General features: G+C 37.0%; 1 protein-coding gene across 1 annotated transcript in view; it reads right to left on the reverse strand.

Annotated features, from left to right (window-relative positions):
- LOC113005542 (protein spaetzle 3-like) overlaps nt 1-21,752 on the reverse strand; it is a 74,763-nt gene that overhangs the window by 22,707 nt on the left and 30,304 nt on the right. The window contains exon 2 of the mRNA XM_039455879.1: nt 12,739-12,864. Coding sequence (XP_039311813.1) covers nt 12,739-12,864 — 126 coding nt within the window. The remainder of the gene's footprint in view (nt 1-12,738; nt 12,865-21,752) is intronic.

A 21,752-nucleotide genomic window follows, 5' to 3' on the forward strand; every position in this document is an offset into this window, starting at 1 on the left:
TAAATGAAATTACTGTCCAACCATTTTTTATACTTACAAGGGGAGGATCAGGTGAGTCACCTTGGGATTTTTTAGTTATCCTGGAGACGAAAAAAAAGTCTCCCGGCGTTTGATCGAATAGGCCTTAGTTTTGGAATAATAAATTTGTGAAAATTGGCCATACCGCGGCGCACCATATGAGTCTTCTCGGTAAGTGTTTTCTCAACCAGTGTAGTCGGCTCCATGCGTTAGGTGCTTGCTTCACAATCGTAAGATCCGGGTTCGCTCCCGGATGTGTGCAATATTTTTTTTATTTTTTTTTTTAATAAGTGTATTTATTTATCTTGTAACAACCCGTGTTTCTTGAATAGATATCGCGCACGGACGTAGCTCGTCGGGAATTCCAGGGCACGATCCGGGTTAAGAGAGAATTAGACTCGAGGTTTTGACGTATAAAATATGTACAGGTTTTATTTAGTGAAGCACACGGACGAATACAAAGGTCTTAACGCTATTATTTACAGAAGTTACGCGAGCGTCACTGCCGATACGTCGTCGGCCGTATCGCGCGGGGGTGACGGTTATCTCGGTCGCGGCGATTGCGAATACCGGTGGGTATCGGCTTCGGCGCGTGGAACGTCGTCGGCGCGGTTGCCGTTATTCGCACGACAGGTGCGTTGTTTACGTTGTCGGCGTTCTTTTCGGTGCGCCGGGCAGCCTCGTGTTTATCGGCCTTGCGAGGTCGCGTGCACGGCTTTCGCGGTCGTCGGAGAGGTAGCGGAGCGCGGGGCGGCACTCGGCTGAGCGTCCCTTTAAATCCGCTGCTGGTATACCGCGGTATTGCTCGTAGGCAGGATGCGACGGCTACGTCGAGTACGCTCGACGGAGGCAAAGACGCTTTACCCCGTTTTTCTGTAGCCGCCGCGGTAGGATCGGATCGGTTTCGAGGAAAGCCGGTCGGGCAAGTACGCTTGCCTGAGCCCAAGACGCTTGAGCCCAGCTTCGGCGAGGAGAGACGGGTGCGAGAGCGGTAGCCGCCGAGAACGCTCGGCAGAGGCCAAGACACTTGACCCCAGGACTATCTCGGGAGACTTCTTCGGAGACCGGTCGGCGGAATAACGGTCCGAACAGTCGGCGGAGAAGAAGCCCAGCATCTCGCTGCTCCGGCACTTTTATACCCGCATCTCGAGACGTCGGGAACGCTCGGTGGCGGTTTGGTTCGCGTCGGAGCCAGCGTCCCCGCCGCTCGAGATCGGTTGCGTGGTGGGCGGACGGAGGCGAGTGAGCACGTCGTTAGCGCGTGCCGGCGCGATCACTGCGACGCGCGGATGCCTCGCTGCGCGCATTGGCGCGTTTGGAATTGTTTATCGGCGCGTAGCGCCTTGTTCGCCGCTCGGCGGATGTTCGGCCGGCGTTTGGCGGACGATGACCGGTCCGTTGGGGAGAGGTCGCGCGGAGGCGGTTTGTTACAATCTTGATGATATTGATATAGTATGCAAATTTCTAAAATAAAAAATTTAATTTAATATCACTTTATAAACATTAATTTAAATTTAATTTGAAGGATATTTGAATTCAAGTAATAATATTTGAAATAATAAATAGGTAGTAATAATAATAATATATAAGTTATTTAAAATGGATAACATAAAGGCAACGTATCTAAATTTTCAAATTGTTTAAATTTAACACTGGTATTTTTCTACGATTAATTATTTTAAAAACTAGAATTTTAAAATACTGTTAATATTATTTCCAATTAAATTTTAAATTAAACAATTTGAAAATTTAAATACGTTGCTTTTATATGTTATCCATTTCAAATAACTTATATATTATTATTATTATTACCTATTTATTATTTCAAATGTTATTACTTGAATTCAAATATCCTTCAAATTAAATTTAAATTAATGTTTAGAAAGTGATATTAAATTAAATTTTTTATTTTAAAAATTTGCATACAAGATCAATATCATCAAGATAAATACACTTATTAAAGAAAAAAAAAAAATTGCACACATCCGGGAGCAAACCCGGATCTTACGATTGTGAAGCAAGCACCTCACACATGGAGCCGACTGCACTGGTTGGGAAAACACTTACCGGGAAGGCTCATATGTCGCGCCGCGGTATGGCCAATTTTCACAAATTTATTATTTCGAAACTAAGGCCTATTCGATCAAACGCCGGGAGACGTAAACTTTTTTTTCGTCTCCAGAATAACTAAAAAAATTGGGATCAAAATCCCAGGGTGACTCACCTGATCCTCCCCTTGTTAGTTATAAACAGTCTTCTATGTTGGCCTGCATTATTAAAATAATTTTTATATCTAGAAAATAAAGAACGAACAGTTTGTAAAAGAATCTTTTCTTGTTCCTCATCTATTTCTTGCCCAAGATGTTCTAAGACATACCGGTAACAACCTTGTACGTCTTTATTACAGAAAAATATTTCAAATGAATATCTTTTCGAAACATTCTGAATGTGTCGTTTCCGCCCAACGGAGATTTCTGGTGCTACTGCAATACTGGCGGATCCAACACGGAATTTTCCATCGTGTCCATTCCTATGGTAAAGTCAATATTGCAGCGACCTTCGTTTCCAGAAGGAATAGTGTCACCAGTCCAGGAACACAAACTTGAGCCTACTGGCAATCCATCAGCTTCCAGAACAATTTCTGGAAGGGTGACCTGATGGCCGGTTCTACCCAAGTCGTGAGAGCTACCCGCTCTAGGGTCCAAGTTGTCATCAGTATTTCTGTCCTTGTGTGTATATTCATCCATTCTCCTCAGTGCTGCCCGTTCATCTAAAATTTCATAGGGTAAGGGTTTATTTACAGCACCGGGACTCTTACTTACCCTCCATTTAGGAATCATCACGAGTAGGCTGTAAAGCCCTTTACCGGAGATCTTAAAGGTTAAGAATGGATGACATACCCATAAGGCACAAAATACATATATTTACATCATAACGATTGCATTTCTTCTATATACTTTGCATTTCTTCTTATACTTTCTATATACATTAGTTTGATTTCAAATTAGAATTTAGCGAACTTAAAAACCCCTCGGACACCGCTTACGTTTCATTTTTTTGCAAAGGAGCAATTTTTCATATTTTTGGGCGCCATATTAGATCCGCCATTTTGTATTTCTAATTTTTAATGTCATATTCAAAATCAGCAACCTCAAAAACCCCTATATAACGTCCCACTGTGCATTGATATCGCTTAGCTTAATCACGAATTTATTAAGAAAAATGTAGTCGATTGTCTTTACTTTAAAAAATTATATCTCCCGGAGACGGTTCTAGACGATGATTTACGAAACGTTTTTAGGAAGAGTAGAGTCCCACCTAATATTCAAGCCAAAGATCGCCTTGTTATTGTTTGTTATTCAGAAGTTCTAGTCTTTTAAATATCAGAAACTGATAAAATCATTACTTTCTTCTAATTCAAGTTTTTTCCTCCAGAATGGCCAAAGCTTAATTTATTCTTATTATTTTCCAGCATTGACTTATGCTAAAAAAGTATTTCAAGCAGTGATTGGTATGTCTTCAACATTGGAGGAGAAAAAAAGATCAAAGAAGCAATAATCTTTCGTAATTTCAAGATACATTTTTACACACTTTTAAACAGAAAATGCAACAGAAAAAATACTTTGCGTGGAACAAATGGTCTTAAATTTTTCCTCTTGTCTCACTAATGTTTATAGAAACTTTTCCAATCGTTAAATATTACGAACTTTGACTTTGAGTTTTGCCATTTTTGGCCAAAAAATAGGCGAAACGTCTCACAGTGCACTGTGCGGTGAGGAGGGAAAAGCAGCAATAGGCCTGCGAGCGGCGCGACAAGGAGGGAGAAGGTTGCCCCAGCTGCCTACGTCTTAGCGACCGGTGGGCGGTCCTTGCACGCGGTGATACGCGCTTATTCGCAGACTTTATTAATTTTTATTTTGTTAACTATGGCAAATATTAAAAAATGGTAAAAAACTTTTCTGCTAAGTTTTACTTGATCTATCAATCCACGAAACCAGGGGCGGTAGTTACCTGACACTTTGTATATATACATACGTACATACATATAGCGGTATAATAAATATTTACGGAGAAAATCCAATATTGAAATTTTTCAAAAAATCTTAGAAATGTTTCAAACATTTTATTAAAATTATGATATACAAGGTGTCAGAAAACTGAATCTTATGCTCTTGTGGATTAATAGAGCAAGTGATACTGAGAAGAAAAGTCCTTTTTCATTATTCGCAATAGTTATCAAAATAAAAGTCAGTAAAGTTCGTCAAATGAGCGCTTATTTTCCCTACCTACTGCACGCGGAGACCGCCCGTCCGTCGCCAAACTATAGGGAGCCGCGGCAGGCGGTGCGGGAGAAGGGAGAAGCAGCAATGGTTGTCTTCCTCGCCTCACCGCGGCTGTCTATGGTTTGGCGACGGACGGGCGGTCTCCGCGTATGGTGGATAGGGAAAATCGCGCTTATTTGATGAAATTTACTAATTCTTATTTCAATATTTATTGCAAATAATGAAAAATGGTAAAGGACTTTTTTCTCAGTATGACTTGCTCTATCAACCCACGAGAGCGTAAGTTTTAGTTTTTTGACATCCTGTATATGTGCAATATTTCTGAAACAGCTTTGGAATAGCAAAATATCCGCGATTCTTGCATTAAAAATTTTATAGAAAAATTATTAAGAGATTACTGAAAAATATCTGCCACTTTCTTGAAATGTTGTTTAAAAGTTATTATTTGTCAAAAAGTTACTATCTATTTTAAAAAATTGTAATTCTCCCAGGAGTACTTTGTCCATGAGTTAACTTTAAACAGAACTGAAGACTCCTAAGTAGTACTTTCGGGCCTATTAAAATTATGACATCATAAGCGAGAAATTACATGTAAAAGTTTCTTGCATGTTATTTATAAAGAGAATTTGGATAAAATAAGATCGCTTTAAAGCACTTGTAAGAATGGTCCCCAACTATTCTTTTTTGTCTTGACAGCCAGTGAATAGTTGTAAACGGTACATGAAGTGAATGAATAAAAGAATGAATAAGTCTTCCTTACCGTTTTAGAACAAACACTCCAAGATAAAAAAGAGTTACAAAAAAATAAAATGGCAAAAAAATAGTGATAATTGTTACGTCCGCCGCTCAAAAATCTTTTTCTTTTTGCGCCTAACATTTTCTTTTTACTAAAGTTACATTAAAATCAGTAAAGAAATAAATATAAATTTATAACATAATAATCAATTGAGTATCAAATCTAACATAAATAATACAACCTAATAAAACTTGTACCTCTCTCGTCATTCTTTAATAAATTTATATGTGGCGGTTCACACACGCCACACACTCATCAGACGTCTACCAAACAGCTGCCCGTCAGGCATCAATACGCATTTTAGGTGGCGCCCGGCAAACACAAAGGCGAGAACTCGCGACACAAAGTACCGCACGCGTGAGCGAGCACTCGCGCGTTTAAACTCCTGCAACCGCGCTAATTGCCGCGCGAGGCAGATGACCACAGCCGCGATGACAGTTACTCGCGCACAAGGTCCTGTGACTAGGCTATAACAGTCGCGAAGCTGCAACGAGTGATTATCTTTTCCTGTGCTCTGTAGATAAAAAAAACGTCTACAAGCGTATTTTTGAGACGTTTTTCCTCTCGTGAGAAAAACAAGGAAAGATCGACACCGGCTGCCGTATAGGCTGAGTGTCCTAGACGCCTCATTCTGCTCAGTTTATCTCCGTTTAGTTTTCCTATCGGAGGACGATCGCCGCATCTGGCGATATTCATCTCCAAGGTTCCGAGGAATCCCACGGCCGATCTTATTGCTCACGCTATCAGCAAAGCGGAGGCTGGATCACGCTATCACCTAGACGAAGGAGCCAGCCCGGGTGCACCGAGGCGTGCAGATCGCCCTGGTGGAGATCGATTCTTTAGGGAGTGAGTGGGAAGTCAATCATAAGGAAACTGGAATATAGTGCCGAATTCCCGGTACCACTGATGCTACCTAAAGCGAGCCTTCTGTGACAATTACGGCTTCATCTGAGAAGAGCCAACACCGGAGCAGAACCCTCGGCCTGAAAAGAACCAGGACCGTAACAAGGACGGACATCGGAAAAAACCGAAGAAAAAGCGAACTTCGGAGCCAAGGAAAAAGGCAAAGAAACCGAAACATAATAAATCCCGCTGTGCGGAGGCAGCGGTCAGGAACTCCCCACGAGCGGAAACAATAGATGTCAAATGGACGAAGGTGGTGCTTTCCATACCGTGACGAGAGAATACAAAACGACAGCGCTAAACTAGAGTCTTAACAACGGCCCTTGTCAAGGACTCCATCTCAAAATACATAAACTTCTGTAGTACATAATGTCTATAGTCAAATAAACATGGTTGTAGATGACTGAATTAATTCTTCAGCACCGGCCTTTTCCTTTTCCCGAGAGCAAAATACGGTGCGTGAAGTATATGAACGACATCTACAGCACATCCCCACACCTAAAATAAAATATCAAGTTCAAAGTGAAGTAAATTCAGAAGTAAAAAAACTTATGTTGCGGCTCTCGTAACTCGTGCTACCCCGCAAGATGAGGCGATCCGCGCGGTGCGAAATTTTACAGCCTAAGTGCGGCAAAAACCATAGGTCCGGAATTTTCTGAATTTCCGTCCCACGACATCTCGAGCCTATAAGTTAGCCCTATATAAGCAGCAAAGTCGTAGCTTCATTTATTACCTTCAAGTTCGCTTTCAGCCACGTCTCCTGCAACAACCATAAATGCCCCCGCAAATCTTGACTTTTCTCCACCGATGCCTCTCTCCGTCTTCCCCTCCGTTTCTTCCTGAAGCCATTTTTTTCCGGTGACGCTCTTTTCGGAATAGTAGCTCTAAATGACGCTTTGCTTCCACCTTCATTTTCCTTGCCGCAGTAGTGCGCCTGAATGACGCTCCCTCTTGGAGTCGTTCGCTCCTACGACGTTTCGCTTCCGCTTTCTACTTTCTTCAGCTTTCTCTCGAAGCTGGCCGTCTCTGGCAATACTTTTCTCAAAATAGTCACTACAGACAACGTTTCATTTCTTCGCCTTCCTTACCTCTAGGCACGGAGCAGATCACTTAGAATTATTTAGCAAATCTTGTTGTAAGACTTTTAGACTGAAATTACTAATAAAATTTTTCACTAATAATAATTTTCTGCTAGGCGTTAAAATTACGCCTCCGAAAATCTCTCTCCAATTTTAAGTTCATTTTCGTTAAAAAGAGAAAACGCCTCTTGAGTGGGTGTACAACTTTGCTTCCGCCGTTTTTTTTTTTTCGACATTCGAGGCTTTATTGTAAAAAACTGGTACATTTACGTTTTAAAATATTATCCATCACTGGACATTACTCTCTCCCATCTTTCGGGTAGCATACGAATCTCGCGTCAAAAAAACTGCTGATCTTTTGAGGCGATCAACGTATCAATCCAATTTTTGACTTCTTCATAAGAACAAAAGTTCTAGTCAGCCAGGCCGTGTGCTATGGATCAAAACAAGTAAAAATCAGAGGGAGTAATGACTGAAGAATACGGCGGGTTGGGCAAGACTTCCCATTTCAACGTTCCCAATTATGTTTTGACCATTTTTGCAACATGGACTCAAGCATTGTCACGCTGCAAAATCACTTTATAGTGTCTCTCGTTGTATTGCGGCCGTTTGTCTTTCAATGCTCAGCTTAAATGCATTAGTTGCACTGATTGCCTGTGATTGTTTCAGACGAGTTTAGCAGCTCATACACTACACCGAGCTGGTCTTATCAAATACAGAGCATGATCTTTGAACTGTGAATATTCGGTTTGGTCGTCGACGTGGAAGCATAGCCGGAAAGTCCCCATGATTTTTTGCGTTTAGGGTTATCGAACCATTTTCCGTCCCCAGTCATAATGCGATGCAAAAATTCCTTCAGTCTTTGTCTTTTAAGCAGCTGTTCACAAGCAAACAAACACCGTTGAACATCTCTCGGCTTCAAGTCGTACGGCACCCCATTCCTTATGTTAAATGTGCATAAGAGGGAAGCAGCCTCTGACGATCTTGACCTTGAAATATGTTATCAAAGAGAGGGTTCCGGACAACTTTTTCTTATAAATTAGTCGGCGCTTTCGTACAGTTTTTGAGATATACTTGGCGAAAGAAAAAACAGTTTTTCTTAATTATTTCAGAAAATATTCATTTTACAAAAAATGTGTCAAATAAAAAATGAAGTTCTTGAAATTGTCTACAATAAAGCTTGTATGCATAATTTTCGTAATTGTAACAATATGCGCATAATCATAATTTTAAATAGCGCATGCTCGTAATTGTGCTAAATAAAGCATATAAAGGTAAACCTTCGGAAAATCGTCTTTCTTACAAACCTATGTGGCACAGAAAACGCGTGGGCGGAGAGCGGTTTTGCCCCTTCTCTTGCACCCCTCCTTGTATTTTTCCTAACCCAACCCAATCCTATTCAATTGTAATTTGCCCAAGAATATCCAATTAACTACGTTGCAATATTAGATTTGAAATTATGGCCAAATTGTGACTAAAATAGGGTTGGGTTGGGTTAGGAAAAATACGGGGAGGGGTTGCAGAGGGAGGAGCTTTACTTCCCCTGCTCGCGCGTTCTCTGTACCATATGGGTTTTCGACTTTCCACGCAAAATAGTTTTTCTATAACGACTAAAGTATTGAAATTAGGTAAAATATGTATATGACCTTTTTTATAGAGCCTATTACGAGCTTCATTTTTGTTTGACACACTTTTTTATAAAATAAATATTTTTTAAAATAATTAAGAAAAACTGTTTTTTCTTTTACCAAGTATATCTCGAAAACTGTACAAGAGCGCTAATTAATTTATAAGGAAAAATTGTCCAGAACTCTCTTCTTAATAACATATTTCAAGATCAAGATCGTCAGAGGCTGATTCCCTGTTATGCACATTTACCTTCTTTGTTTCTCAATCATTCCCATAGCTTTCAGGCGTTTTGAAATGGCTTGTTGAGTCATTCTCAATGGTCCTGCCAATTTTTTTTGCGTTTAAAACAAATCTTCATAAAGTGATGTTTCCAATTTTGCATCTTTGAAAACCTAGTCTTTTCAACTGTTATGCCGGTTTTCGATGTCAAAATCATCGTTCTTGAAATCACTCACGACACGTTCTTTTACTAATAGCGATCTCGCCATAAGTATTTGAGAGCATTCGATGAGCATCAATTGCAAATTTCTTCATATTGAAACAGAAAATTGAAACCTCGCACAAATGACGAGAATTTGGCTCGTAAATTGACATTTTCAATTGAGAATAACTTTACAATGCAGACACAAATCGATTAATGTTTCGATGGGGTTATATTGACAACTGCCCAAGCTTATTGTATCGTATCTACATCTGTTTATTTCCACCACCACATATCGCTAAAGCCATCTGTTAGAAAACGGCACGAGTTGTACATCTAATATATAGGTTTATATACATTCACACACGCACCTAAATACATACATGTACAAAACACAATAAACCTCTTTCATATTCATTCAGAATAAACATTCATCAACTTATTTCGCGTTCTTATCAATTTATCAAGCTTACTCCTCCCCCAATTCCTCTCTTTAAAATAAAAAGTTATGTTCACGGACTTGTAACCATTCACGTCTGGACGTAACAATAATAAATACAAGTTATATAAAGCAGATTAAAGAAAACGGGTAAAATAACATAAGTGTAAGATAACAAAAATAGAACAAAAATAAAGATAAAAATAATAAAAATGATAGATGAAGTAAAGAAACTTAAAACAGGAAATAAAAGAATATGACAAAATTGGTAAGTAATTTGAAATATGAAGTGAGCGCTTGCAAGTAGCGCCAATCTTATGCATGTCGGTATAATGTACGTACTCGTACTTATGACGATTAAGGGCCAGCGCACTGCAAATGACGGAAAAGCTCGCTAAATGAGACGTTGATTCTCTACTACTGGTGGGAAAAGAATTCCAGAGGGAAAAAACAATATAAACCAAAGATTGTTGGTAGATAAAGGTTAATAGGAAAGAATAAAAATATCATGAAGAGGGGCACGGAAGGTTTTATATATTGAGAAAACGGAGATTGTAGGATAGAAAGAAGAGCCAGAACCAATAGTGAAAAGCAAACATCAAGTTAGATAGGCTCTTCAGTCATTCACAATTAACCAACCCAGCACTTGATAAAATCGCAAAACGTTTTCATTAGTGCAGATTGAAAATAAAGTGAATGCAGGTATTCAATAGTTGTATTAATTTCAATTTCTGTTGTGAAATCTGTTGTATTCCGTTAAAGTTCTGTTGTAAAGACCACTGTATAATAATCAAAAAAGGGAAATACCAAGGAGGACATCAGCCGTATGTGGAGAAAAATCGGAAAAGTGTTTTTATGTTACGTCAGCTTTTATAGAATACCATTTATTTTGTTCGAGATAAGTTTTACTTTATCAGATCAATTTAGAGAGGTGGACTTCCAGATTAGTCACTCCATCCGCAAGCTCGATGAAAACGCTGTTTACGTAGAGTATAATACTCTAATTTGCGCGAATTGTATTGATGAAATGAACGCTTTCAAAAACAGCGCTTAAGTAGAAGGAAACTAGCTCGGCAAAGGACCCTGCAAGGGTCAGTGGTACTGAGGTCCGCATCTCCGTAACTGGTTGTGAAAGAGCATTTGTGAAAAGCGTTTACAATTAAGCACAATTGCGAAAACGAGCCAACAAAACAGCAAAGTGATGCTTGATGTATATGCTGCCATTTCGTACCCAGGCGTATTGAAGCTGTCCGTCCTTGATGGCTCTTTCTGCCTTGACAAAAATTTTGAAGGTAGTTACAATAACTTCCCATTTCAGTCGCTAGCACCTGATAGAAGATCGTAGATTTCGGATCCGTCAAAAATGTCCTTGGCACGTTTCAATCCATTTGTTATGGATGTTACTAGATGAAAGCCTGACAACCAGCGAACAAGGACGATCACTCCTGATTGAGATGTGGAAGCAAGCAACGATGGGTCCTGAAGCACACTAGTGCGCTAATAAATAATTGAACAAGTTTTTCGCAGGAGTGTTAGGTCATTGGAGGATGTCATCACATAAACACCGCTATTAATTAATGCAGATGCGAAGAAAATAATGACAATGGCAATTCTAAAAACTTTATCGGCTTAGATAGACAGGAAATAATCCTGTTGAGAGCGTGAGTAGTATTCACGAAGAGAAAATAATGTCAAGTAAAATAACCCTTGATCAATGATCTAAAAAATAAATGCCTCGTAAAGTAAAAAGCCGCAAAAAATTATCCTTGAAAACGAAACGGATTAGAAACATTTGTTAATACTCATGTGCGAACGCAAAGAGCCTATTTACACAGAAAAACATACGGACAGTTGTTAAAACTGTTGAAAGGAGTGAAAAATATGCTTCTACGTATAAAATTTATAGATAACTATACTTGTGACCCCTTTTTATGAATTTAATAACAATGAGACAAGTCACATTTTCATAAAGAAGTACGTAATAATGAAATAGCATGCAAGACAAAAATTTATCGTTAACATGTCACTTTAGACACCTTTTAGTTCTAATACTCTCTACGATATTACATTGCGACCGTCAACGCAAAATTCTTGATCGACTACTCAAGAGTCTTAAAGGATGTTAAAACAATAGGAAATATCAACATTTTATAAATAACGAAATCTTTGAATCAGCTTTACAAATCGTAAAAGCTTTTTACACAATATAAATACGAACAATAGATGCTGGAAAACTAGATCTTATGAAAAAATTGGAAGAAAAATTGATTTATTTTTGCTCATCTGCTGTCACCCGAGGTTTTAATCTCTGTCTTATAGAAGACCTGTCACTCGTTTAAAATAAAAAACATTTGGGATAAAACTCAGGAACAAGCTTGAGCATGTGAACTACGATCAAAAGTATAACAAAAAAGATTTCTCTGATTTACGTTTCACGCGTGTATATTCAGGTTAGTGGAGATAAACAATTGTAAGTAGAGAAATAATTATATCTAGCAATAAGTAATAAATCTCGTTAGATGGCGTTAAAATCGAAGAGCAAGAGCAGATGATGTATTCATGAGTGCGTTGAATAGAACACTAGCTTGCTTGCTTAACCTTAGCGTTATTTCTCTTACTCTTCACTCTGTGCGCAATCGCGTGATGCTTGACTAAAAAAATATCTGTAATACTGATGTTGAGGAAGTTCAGGTTTAGATTCAGCAACCTCTTAAATTGTACTATCAAACATTTTATTTCTCTTCATTTTAGAGCTCTATCTTGGGACTCATGTTCGAGGGATCTTTTCATTAGAACACGAGTGAAAGATTTCGTAAAATTGCTCTTTTCATTCAATTTTGAATAACTTTTACTTATAATAAATGAAAGTCCGCTGCGTCCATCTAGTGGCAATGACATGTACTGCTCAATGATTTATAATGTTCTATGTGAAAGCTTTCCACAACACTCAATATGTTTACTTTACTGAATGTGATAGATTTTAGAAACATTTTTGTTGAAAAATTTTATAGTATATGTATAATATTGCAATGTCTCCTCAAAATGGTTGCTAATAAAATATGAAAAATTGAAATAATTTAGCAATCTTTTAAAAAACTTTCTGCATTAATCAATGCAATATAGGACGTAAATCGAGATAAGATGATGAAGAAAGTAACTATTTTACTCACGAGCACACCTCCTGGTGTATTGCTTGCTCGAAATGTTGAGTATTCACAATGGCACGAATCTTGCCGGCGCTGTTGCTTGCCCAGTAAGGGGTCACAATTTCAACTTTTGATTCGCACGCGTCAATTCTGCAACATTAAAGTGATATTTATTATTTTTAATCATTCCACTGTAACGTAAAAAAAAAGAGGTAGACAACGTTCCTGAACAAGACTTTGCGAATTATATAAAAAGGATATTACTGATGAATATATTCATACCATAGAATGCAACATAACATTTTAGCAATATTATAGCAACGTTGCAACATTTCAGAAATTAGTTGCTGCAAAGTTGCTACAACATTACTAGAATATTTTGTGCTATATGGACTATAATAAATATTGCTAAATTACAAACGACATTAACAAAGTATAAAATTATTTATGTAGTCGACTCTTTATAATTCGAATCTCCATAACTTGAAAATCTATATAAAACAAAAATTTTGTTTATTTTCTTCCGTTCCGCTACGGAAAATCTCTATAATTGTTTTTAATTTTTTTCATAGAAGAAATTAGATGTAAAAAAAATAATAAGATTAGTGTATAGTCAAGATAAGTAGACAGTAGATATAAATATATTTATGTGGATACGATACGTTCAGTCAGTGCAGAGTTTTGTTACAATCATATCTGTGCAATTTGTTAAATTGCTTTTATATTACAATACAAAGAAAAGTTTAACATCTTTGGAAATGAGTATTAATCCATTTAATGTTGTTAGACTTTTATTGGTGAGTATAAGTTCAATACATGTAACAGAAACACCAGTAATTGAAGCAGAAAAAGAATGAAAAGGAAATATACAAAAATTATTGCTAGATAGCATTTTCCATTATAATGGGTCGGAAGTAACGAAAAAAACCTATCTTGATTATCAAGAACCTTATAAATTACGTAGTTGTAACGATGTACCTCCGCACCGTTTTCCCCTAGGACCACGAACCGCCCCCTGTCCGGTCGAATAACTGCTGGACAGGCAAATAGGCGCTATGCACCGATAAACGCTCCATCTTCGCGCGCGCGAACGACTCAGCGAACGCGCCGTTAACCGTGCAAACTCCGCGCGCACGCGCATTAAGCCGCACGCTCCTGGCGTTGGAGCGACAAAGAGCACGTACGCGCAAGCGAGAGCGCGATAGTAGACCGATCTCAGAGCAGCGGGGATGCTGTATTCCGAGGAAAACCGAACTCCACCCGAGCATGATCCCGCCCTCCTAATACCCGAGGAATCCGAGCGGTAGAGCGAGCTCTGCCACTGTCGAGAGATCTCGACGATTCCGCCGAAATCTGTCTCCATCCCAGAGTCCGCGGTGACGACTGCCACCCCGGGGGTAGAGTGATTTTTGCCTCCATCAAGAGATCCCGAGGCAGCCGGCACCGGCGTACGAACGGGGATTCCCTACTAAGGGAATTCCGAAGAATACTTGTCATGAGACCGAATTCCGAGAACAGCGCCGACAGAACATCTTTAATAGCGTCCCAGCCCGCGCGCGTCGCGGGCTTTGAACCCGCGAAAAGGTAAACATCGCGACGAATCCGCGTCGTAACCGAGTAGGCGCGACAAAGACAGCATTACCGCGCCGTCCTCTCACACCGGCCCACAGTGGGCCAGGAGACCAAAAAAAGTGGTCAAAAGTCATTTTTCAAATTTCATAAAATTCAAGGTTTAATACTACTCTAGTACTTTTTAACTGTCCACATAATGCAAATGTAGATTCGACTGCACGACCTGGTCGCCGCTAATTGAATTTAAAAATAAATCTGACCGTTCCAAACGTAGGGAAGTAGCAATGATCAGCGCTAAACAGAATCACAATCCGCAGAAATTGATAAGTGCATGCCGTTACGCAGCAAAACGTTCTGGAGATAAAAACTTAAGTGCAATTCTTGATAAAATAATAAAAAATTCGGCTAAGATAAGAAAAATTATAAGTACTCCTGAAATGCAAATTAAACAGAAAACTCCAGTGGAAGCTTTGGCATTTATATTAAACAATTCGATGTCAAAAAGTGTATATACGGACATGCGTTTAGAATCAATATCATATGATGCAGATATTTGGCCGACATGCAATCTTGTAAGAGAAGCAAAATCAGAATGTAGACCACCGAAAAATGATATTTTTATTAACGAAAGGAAAGCAGAAGTTTCTCTTCAATCTCTCTTGAACCATACATCCAGAATAATAAAAATGCAATCAGAAGTTATACTTCAAAGCGCACATAATGCTCACATGCTTGAAGCTGTGTTATTGTGCTGATGGGGTTTTAATAGGGTTTTAATAAGCTCTGGACATTCATCTTATAAACAAAGTTATGCCTCTTCCAGCAAATCAGCGAATCCAAGTGATGATGAGAATTTGTTTACTACAACATTAATTCCATTGCGATTATTATCGGCAGCTAATATAATAATATGGAACAATCCAGCTTCTATATCTGCTAGATTTTGTCGCCCTATTATGTTAAAATATATCCATGAATCTAGAGAAACTGTTTTGCGACAAAAAAATTACATCGAAGAGCAAATAAAAACTCTGCAAGTCTTCGAATTTAAATTAAACGATGCTTTAACTATTTGTGTTCATTTTTCTCTGTTTCTAACATTAACAGACGGAAAAGTATTAAATTTTATCACAAATACTAAATCAATGCAAACTTGTCCTATTTGTTACGCGACACCGAAACAGTTCAATGAATTATCTAATAAGCAGTTAGGCCTCTTTTTACCGGATACTAATTCCCTCCAATACGGAATTAGTCCACTTCACGCTTGGATAAGAATTTTTGAATGTGTTCTGCATATTTCATACAGGCTTGGTATTAGAATCTGGAAAATGAGAAGTGTAAAACAAAAGGTAAAATTCGCAGAGAGAAAAAAATTAATTCAATCACTTTTTTGGGAGAAGTTAGGGTTAATAGTTGATAAACCGAAATCGGGTGGTAGTGGTACAACGAATGATGGATACACGGCACGTAGAGCTTTTGTAGATACAAATCTCTTATCAAAAATCTTGAAAGTTAACAGTCAATTGCTTTATAATTTGAAGTTTAATTGCTTTATCATGTCATTTGCCAATTAATCCGAAACGATTCGACAAATTGTGTACTAATACCGCTGTAATTTATGTTGACCAATATGCTTAGTATCCTATGCCTTCAACTTTGAATAAGATTCTTATCCGTGGTGCTGAAATTACCAGTACATGCATTTTACCTGTTGGAATGCTAGGAGAGGAAGAATCCGAAGTTCGAAATAAACAGTATAAGAATTATAGAGAATTTCACAGCAGGAAAAATAGTCGTGAAGTAAATCTTCAAGATGTATTTTATAGAGCAATGGATACTTCTGATCCTATTATTTCAACGACAAAACTTAATTCTCAAATTGGCAAGAGAAAAATCCTTTCACTTCCTAAAGAAGTGATTGATTTACTCGCTATTCCTGAAATTAAAATAACAGCAATACCAACATGCAGTTCTTCTGCAGAAAACAAATATTTAAATTTAACTGGTGTTTCTGAAACTTATAGGATTTTAGATGAACAAGTGTTATCAGACATCGAAGAATAATTCAATAATAAAATTTGTGAGAGGCAAGGGGACTCACATAAAACAAGCACCCCGAAGGAAGGAGTCTGAAATCGCACTGCAACCTTCACGTGGTAGACTCTGGTAACTACAATGTTATAGGCTAATAACAGGCGTCAAATTTTTAAATTCAGAAATAACGAGACAAAGATTGTTGCATAGCATTACAAATATTATAAATTTAATTTTAAATTATGATCATTCCGTAAAACACACTACGTATTTACATTAATTTTTTTAAATCAATTCCTTTATAGTAGTTCGTCAGTTTTAGTCCAAAATTTCAATCACAAATCTATTTATATAGCAGCATAGATTCAAAATAATATCAATAACTGCTCTTTGTGTAACTCCGATAAAGTTAAAAAATTTAGATCCACCATTTTGAGTCCGCCATTTTGAATTTCTAAATATTGAGTTCTGATTCAAAATCAGCGCCTCCAAAAACTTCTAAATACCAAATTTAACAGCAATTGAAGCATTTTTAGCATTTTTGTCCGCCATGTTGGATCCGCCATTTTGAATTCCTAAATTTTGAGTTCGGATTTGAAATCAGTGACCTCAAAAACCCTTAGACACCGAGTTTTATGCCAATCCATCAATATTTTGAATTTTGGCCAAGATTTCGGGTCGTCTGGCCCATTGTGCGGCCGCGAGCCGAGAAGAAAAGACCAAGCATTGTAAATAGCCACCGCTGTTCTTGTATATACCGCGTTCCTCTATTTTCTAGATTACACCGCCGTCTTTGTACATACCGCGTTTCTCTATTATTAAAAGTATATACTTGCATGTATTACGTTTAGTTCTCTTATAATAAATTTGTATTTCTCTTCTACGCTCTCCCGATCTCAGATTTAATTACCCGACAACTTCCCTTCGAGCCCTGGTTTCTCTGAGCTCGTCCGTGCTCGGACAAATACAGGTTGTTACACAGTTATGAAATATAATATTTTCAAAGTAAAGAGATATTTGACCGTAATGAAACAACATAACTTGAATACCTTTTACGGTTGTAGCTAGATCTTCGTGCTTATTTTTATTTGTGTGATTGAATTTGAGAAAGGTATATAAAATCACACAAATAAAAACAAACACGAAGATCTAGCTGCGACCGTAGAAGGCATTCAAGTAGTGTTGTGTTAGAATATTTTCCATTATTATAAGTATGTACACTTTACTTCAAAGTATCTGATTAGTAATGCTTCTACCCATCGCAACTAGGAGCGCCACAGGAAAATCTTTGCATCACCAATATCTACTCTAGCCGACACGCATATGGTTAGCTCCATAACGCTCCGTATGTACAATCACTACCCAGATAACCAAGCGTGCGATTCCCGCACAATATACTGCTACCGTATTGTTATTGTACTGCCGTATTGTACTGCCACGAGATGTCAGCGTACGGCGTAGCTGTACAGTACCAGTACAAAAAGGATACATGATACTGATACAGCGTAACATTCTGGTACCAATATCGTACCTGTACTGCGTACTGTTCGGTTTATATGTGCAATAGGAACTGTACCATACCAGTACAGCGTACTGAGCATGTATTGAAATATAAAATTATATTTTATATATAACTTTTTTGCAATTTTATAATTAAATTATTTAAACACAAATAAATTTATATATATAAAAGTTTCAAATTTATAATCAATTATCAATCATTATTATATCAATTTAGAAAGACCAAAACCCATGGTCGAAATGTCTTAACGATTTAATCTTGCAATTTGGTCGAATTGTCATGACGCGATGATAACCAATTGCAGTCGATCGATTAAAGAGTTTTAATTTAATTGGAAATTTAGAATATTTAATCTTTAATTAATGTGCATACGTTTTTTCGGTACCTTCTAAATGCATACGTGGGTCTGTCATGTTCAACGCTATTTTCCCCTCTAACCTTAAAGTACTTTAAAAAATTTATAAAACATTTGTCATTATAATTATGACAATTTTAGTTATTTTGATAAACATCATTTATTTAATATCTTCTGACAGGCTTGCAAGTTTTATTGTTATGAGCAGATATCACTTTATAGCTCGGACACTGTAGACCCATGTATGTATCTTAAGGATTAAAAATAATTTTTTTTATAATTAATTGATTGCAGTAATAACATTTTTTAAATTATTATTCTATATAATTTTAAATTAATTTAGCAATGATAATATTTATTCCTAATTAATTATAATAGTGAGAGTCTGCGGGTTGCTGTTTAAATTAGGTCCTAAAACGTGACAGACCCACGTATCACAATAGCTCGGATACATACAGGTGCATACAATAGACCCATGTATGCACCTTAAGGATTAATTATAATTATTTTTATAATTAATTAACTAAAGTAATAATATTTTTTTAATAACTTTTTGGCGCGCGCAATCGACGCAAGCGCGGCCAGACGAGATGTGATAGCCCACATTGCCAATTGGCAAGTTGAAAACGCGATCTAATTCTGATTGGTCAACTGTGTTGGTTACATTTTATGCCGCCTTAATGGAGTTCGTGCAGTGTAAATCCTCCATAATAACGGAAAGTCTCCTCCCAACGGCCAGCGCGGCTATTTTGTTTTTCTCTGTGCTATATATTGTTGTTTTCTGCGATAACGTGAACCCGAACGTACGTGTTTTCCTTACTTCTGTAATTTTTCAAGTTATTACGGAATATTCAGGAGGTTCAGGAATATCTTAAGGATTTGAGAATCATTGTTATTCATTCAGTATCTAAGGTAAGTAATTTTTCATGTAATAATTTACTCTGTATACATATATGTTTTAAGTTTATGCATGTTATTTTGTTAACAATTTTAATACATTGTTGCGATTATTTTTAATATTAAATAATAACATTAGCCGAATTCAGAAAAACAATTTAACTGCTGCATTGTCTTGTCAACACTCGACATTGATTTCTTTATAAATTCTAAAAGTAAAAGCTAATCATTAATTGCTACTGAGCGGTTTGTTCTGCTAAACGTCTATTGAGTGTGATTTGTTAAAAGATTAAACATTATATATTATAATACAGACGACTATCAGATGAACAGTAAGATGAACTTAGAAACGTATTAATTTTAGTCTTACAAAGGAGGACTTAGAACTAAATTCCGCCGATTTTGATGAAACTTGGCAGGATTACAGCGAAAATTTTCTTAAATGTAATAATACCAATTTGGGTGCCAACGGTTAATCGTTTCTAAGATATTTTAATAATAAATATAGCATTTTTAGAGTAGAGTTTATTAGGACACTCACATACAAGTATTTAACGTGGTGGGTAATTAATTGCTTCATAATTTGTAAACTTGAGTTTAAATTCTACAATCAGTTAATTTTTTTATAATAATGTATTTTATAACGTTTTACAATAAAAATAATTATATTGCTGATATAAAAAATAAATTATTTTGATATGAAAAATGTATATTATATTATAAATGTAAATTATAATATAAATAGTTATAATATAAAATAACGTATAAAATAATTATGAGGCAGTTACCATATCCACTACGCTACAAATACTTGTCTGTGAGTGTCCTAATAAACTTTACTCTAAAGATGCCACTGAATATTAAAATTGATTATTAAAATATCGGAAACGGTTGACCATTGGCATCTAAATAGGAGTATCATTATATTCGAGGGAATTTTCTTTGTAATCCTGCCAAGTTTCATCAAATTTGGCAGAGTTCTGTGCCTTCCCTTGTTAGATTTCATAGTACAGGATAGTTTAATTTTTAGTCTATATTGTCAATACACCATTATGAATTTTCAATTGGTAAAAATTATTTAATAATTATTTAAATACAAACTTAATTTAAAAACTGTGTTTGTTTAATTGTAAGTATTTTTATTTATTTTGTGCTTTATACTGTTTCATTCTCAATCTACAGGTCAGATTGCTGAAGTAATTACAACGGACGAGGTTTGTATAATTTGTTGCAGATATTTTAATTATCTTATTTTTGTATATTAAGACTATTTGCAGGAAAACTCCTAATAATAAATTATTTTCGTCAATCACTTGCAAACACATTGGTATACATAATTTCATTTATATTCTTTTTAGGGTTTTATTACATATCATTGAGTTTTATGTCATCCAGAAAAAATTTATCTTTTTTGGTTTAGGCTATTGCACTTCAAACTTTATTTACTGTTTCTTGAGTTGTAATTTTTTTCGTCTTGTCTATTTTTTTCGTTCATATTCCATTTCATCAGTATGTTGCGTTTGGCAAACAGGCGCAGTCGCAAGCCTTATCATTTACTATCTACAGTCCATCGTCGTCGTTTGGAAAAATTAGAAAGAGCTGCACGTAATGAATACGAATATTTACAACAGCAGAATTTAGATGTTGCTAATGCTAGAGCCGATTTAGACTTTGTTGACGAAGATAAAATTCTTGCAGAATGCAGTCAGACTGAGAAAAAGGAAATTTCTGTATCTTCTGATGCATCAGCTAATGTACAATTTGCTTTTAATGAGGTCGATGAAGTATCAAGTTCTTCAGACGATGCTAAATCTATTTCAGATTATGATGATGCGGTGGATATAGAGCCTCCAGATACTATTGATAATTTTCAAGAACGCCTTGCTGAAGTTTTTATACGCAGTGATATGTCTCATGCACAAATAAATGCTGTTTTACAGGTTGTTCGAACACATCCATGTTTATCTACATTGCCAAAAGATAGTAGAACGCTTTTAAAGACTCCACGTACCGCGCATCCCACACTTAACATTGCAGGGGGTAAATATCTCCATTTAGGATTTGAGACAGGAATTCTTTCCATTCTTCAACAAACTTCTCCGGAACTGATTCCACTTGACACATTAATGGTAGACTTTAGCACAGATGGTGCAACATTAGATGGACAGGGCAAAATTCAAATGTGGCCAATACAAATTAGGATTGCAAATATTCGTGGAAGTAAACCAGAAATTGTAGGCGTCTGGCGAGGATCATCAAAACCAAGTAATGCGCAGGAATTATTCCAATATTTTGTGAATGAGGTTCAGGATGTATTAAATCGTGCAGTTGTTTTTCATAATCAGTTGAAAGTAATTAAATTGAGATGTTTTATAGCTGATTCTCCTGCGCGAGCTTTTGTATTGGGTCATAAAGGTCATGGAAGTATATTTCCGTGTTCGAAATGTTGGATTCGGGGAAATTGGCTTCGTCGTGGAGTAGTAGCTTATCGTGGTATTCAGCACAGGTCCCGTACAGACGAAGAGTACAGACAGCGCATTGATGGAGAACATCATACAGATTCTGACTCTGCTTTGCTTACTTTAGGGATAGGGTTGGTAACTCAAACGGTCTTCGACTTGATGCACACTGTTTTTCTTGGTGTTGTCCCAAAAA

Source organism: Solenopsis invicta, chromosome 12 (assembly GCF_016802725.1).
Source record: "Solenopsis invicta isolate M01_SB chromosome 12, UNIL_Sinv_3.0, whole genome shotgun sequence".
Lineage (NCBI taxonomy): Eukaryota > Metazoa > Arthropoda > Insecta > Hymenoptera > Formicidae > Solenopsis > Solenopsis invicta.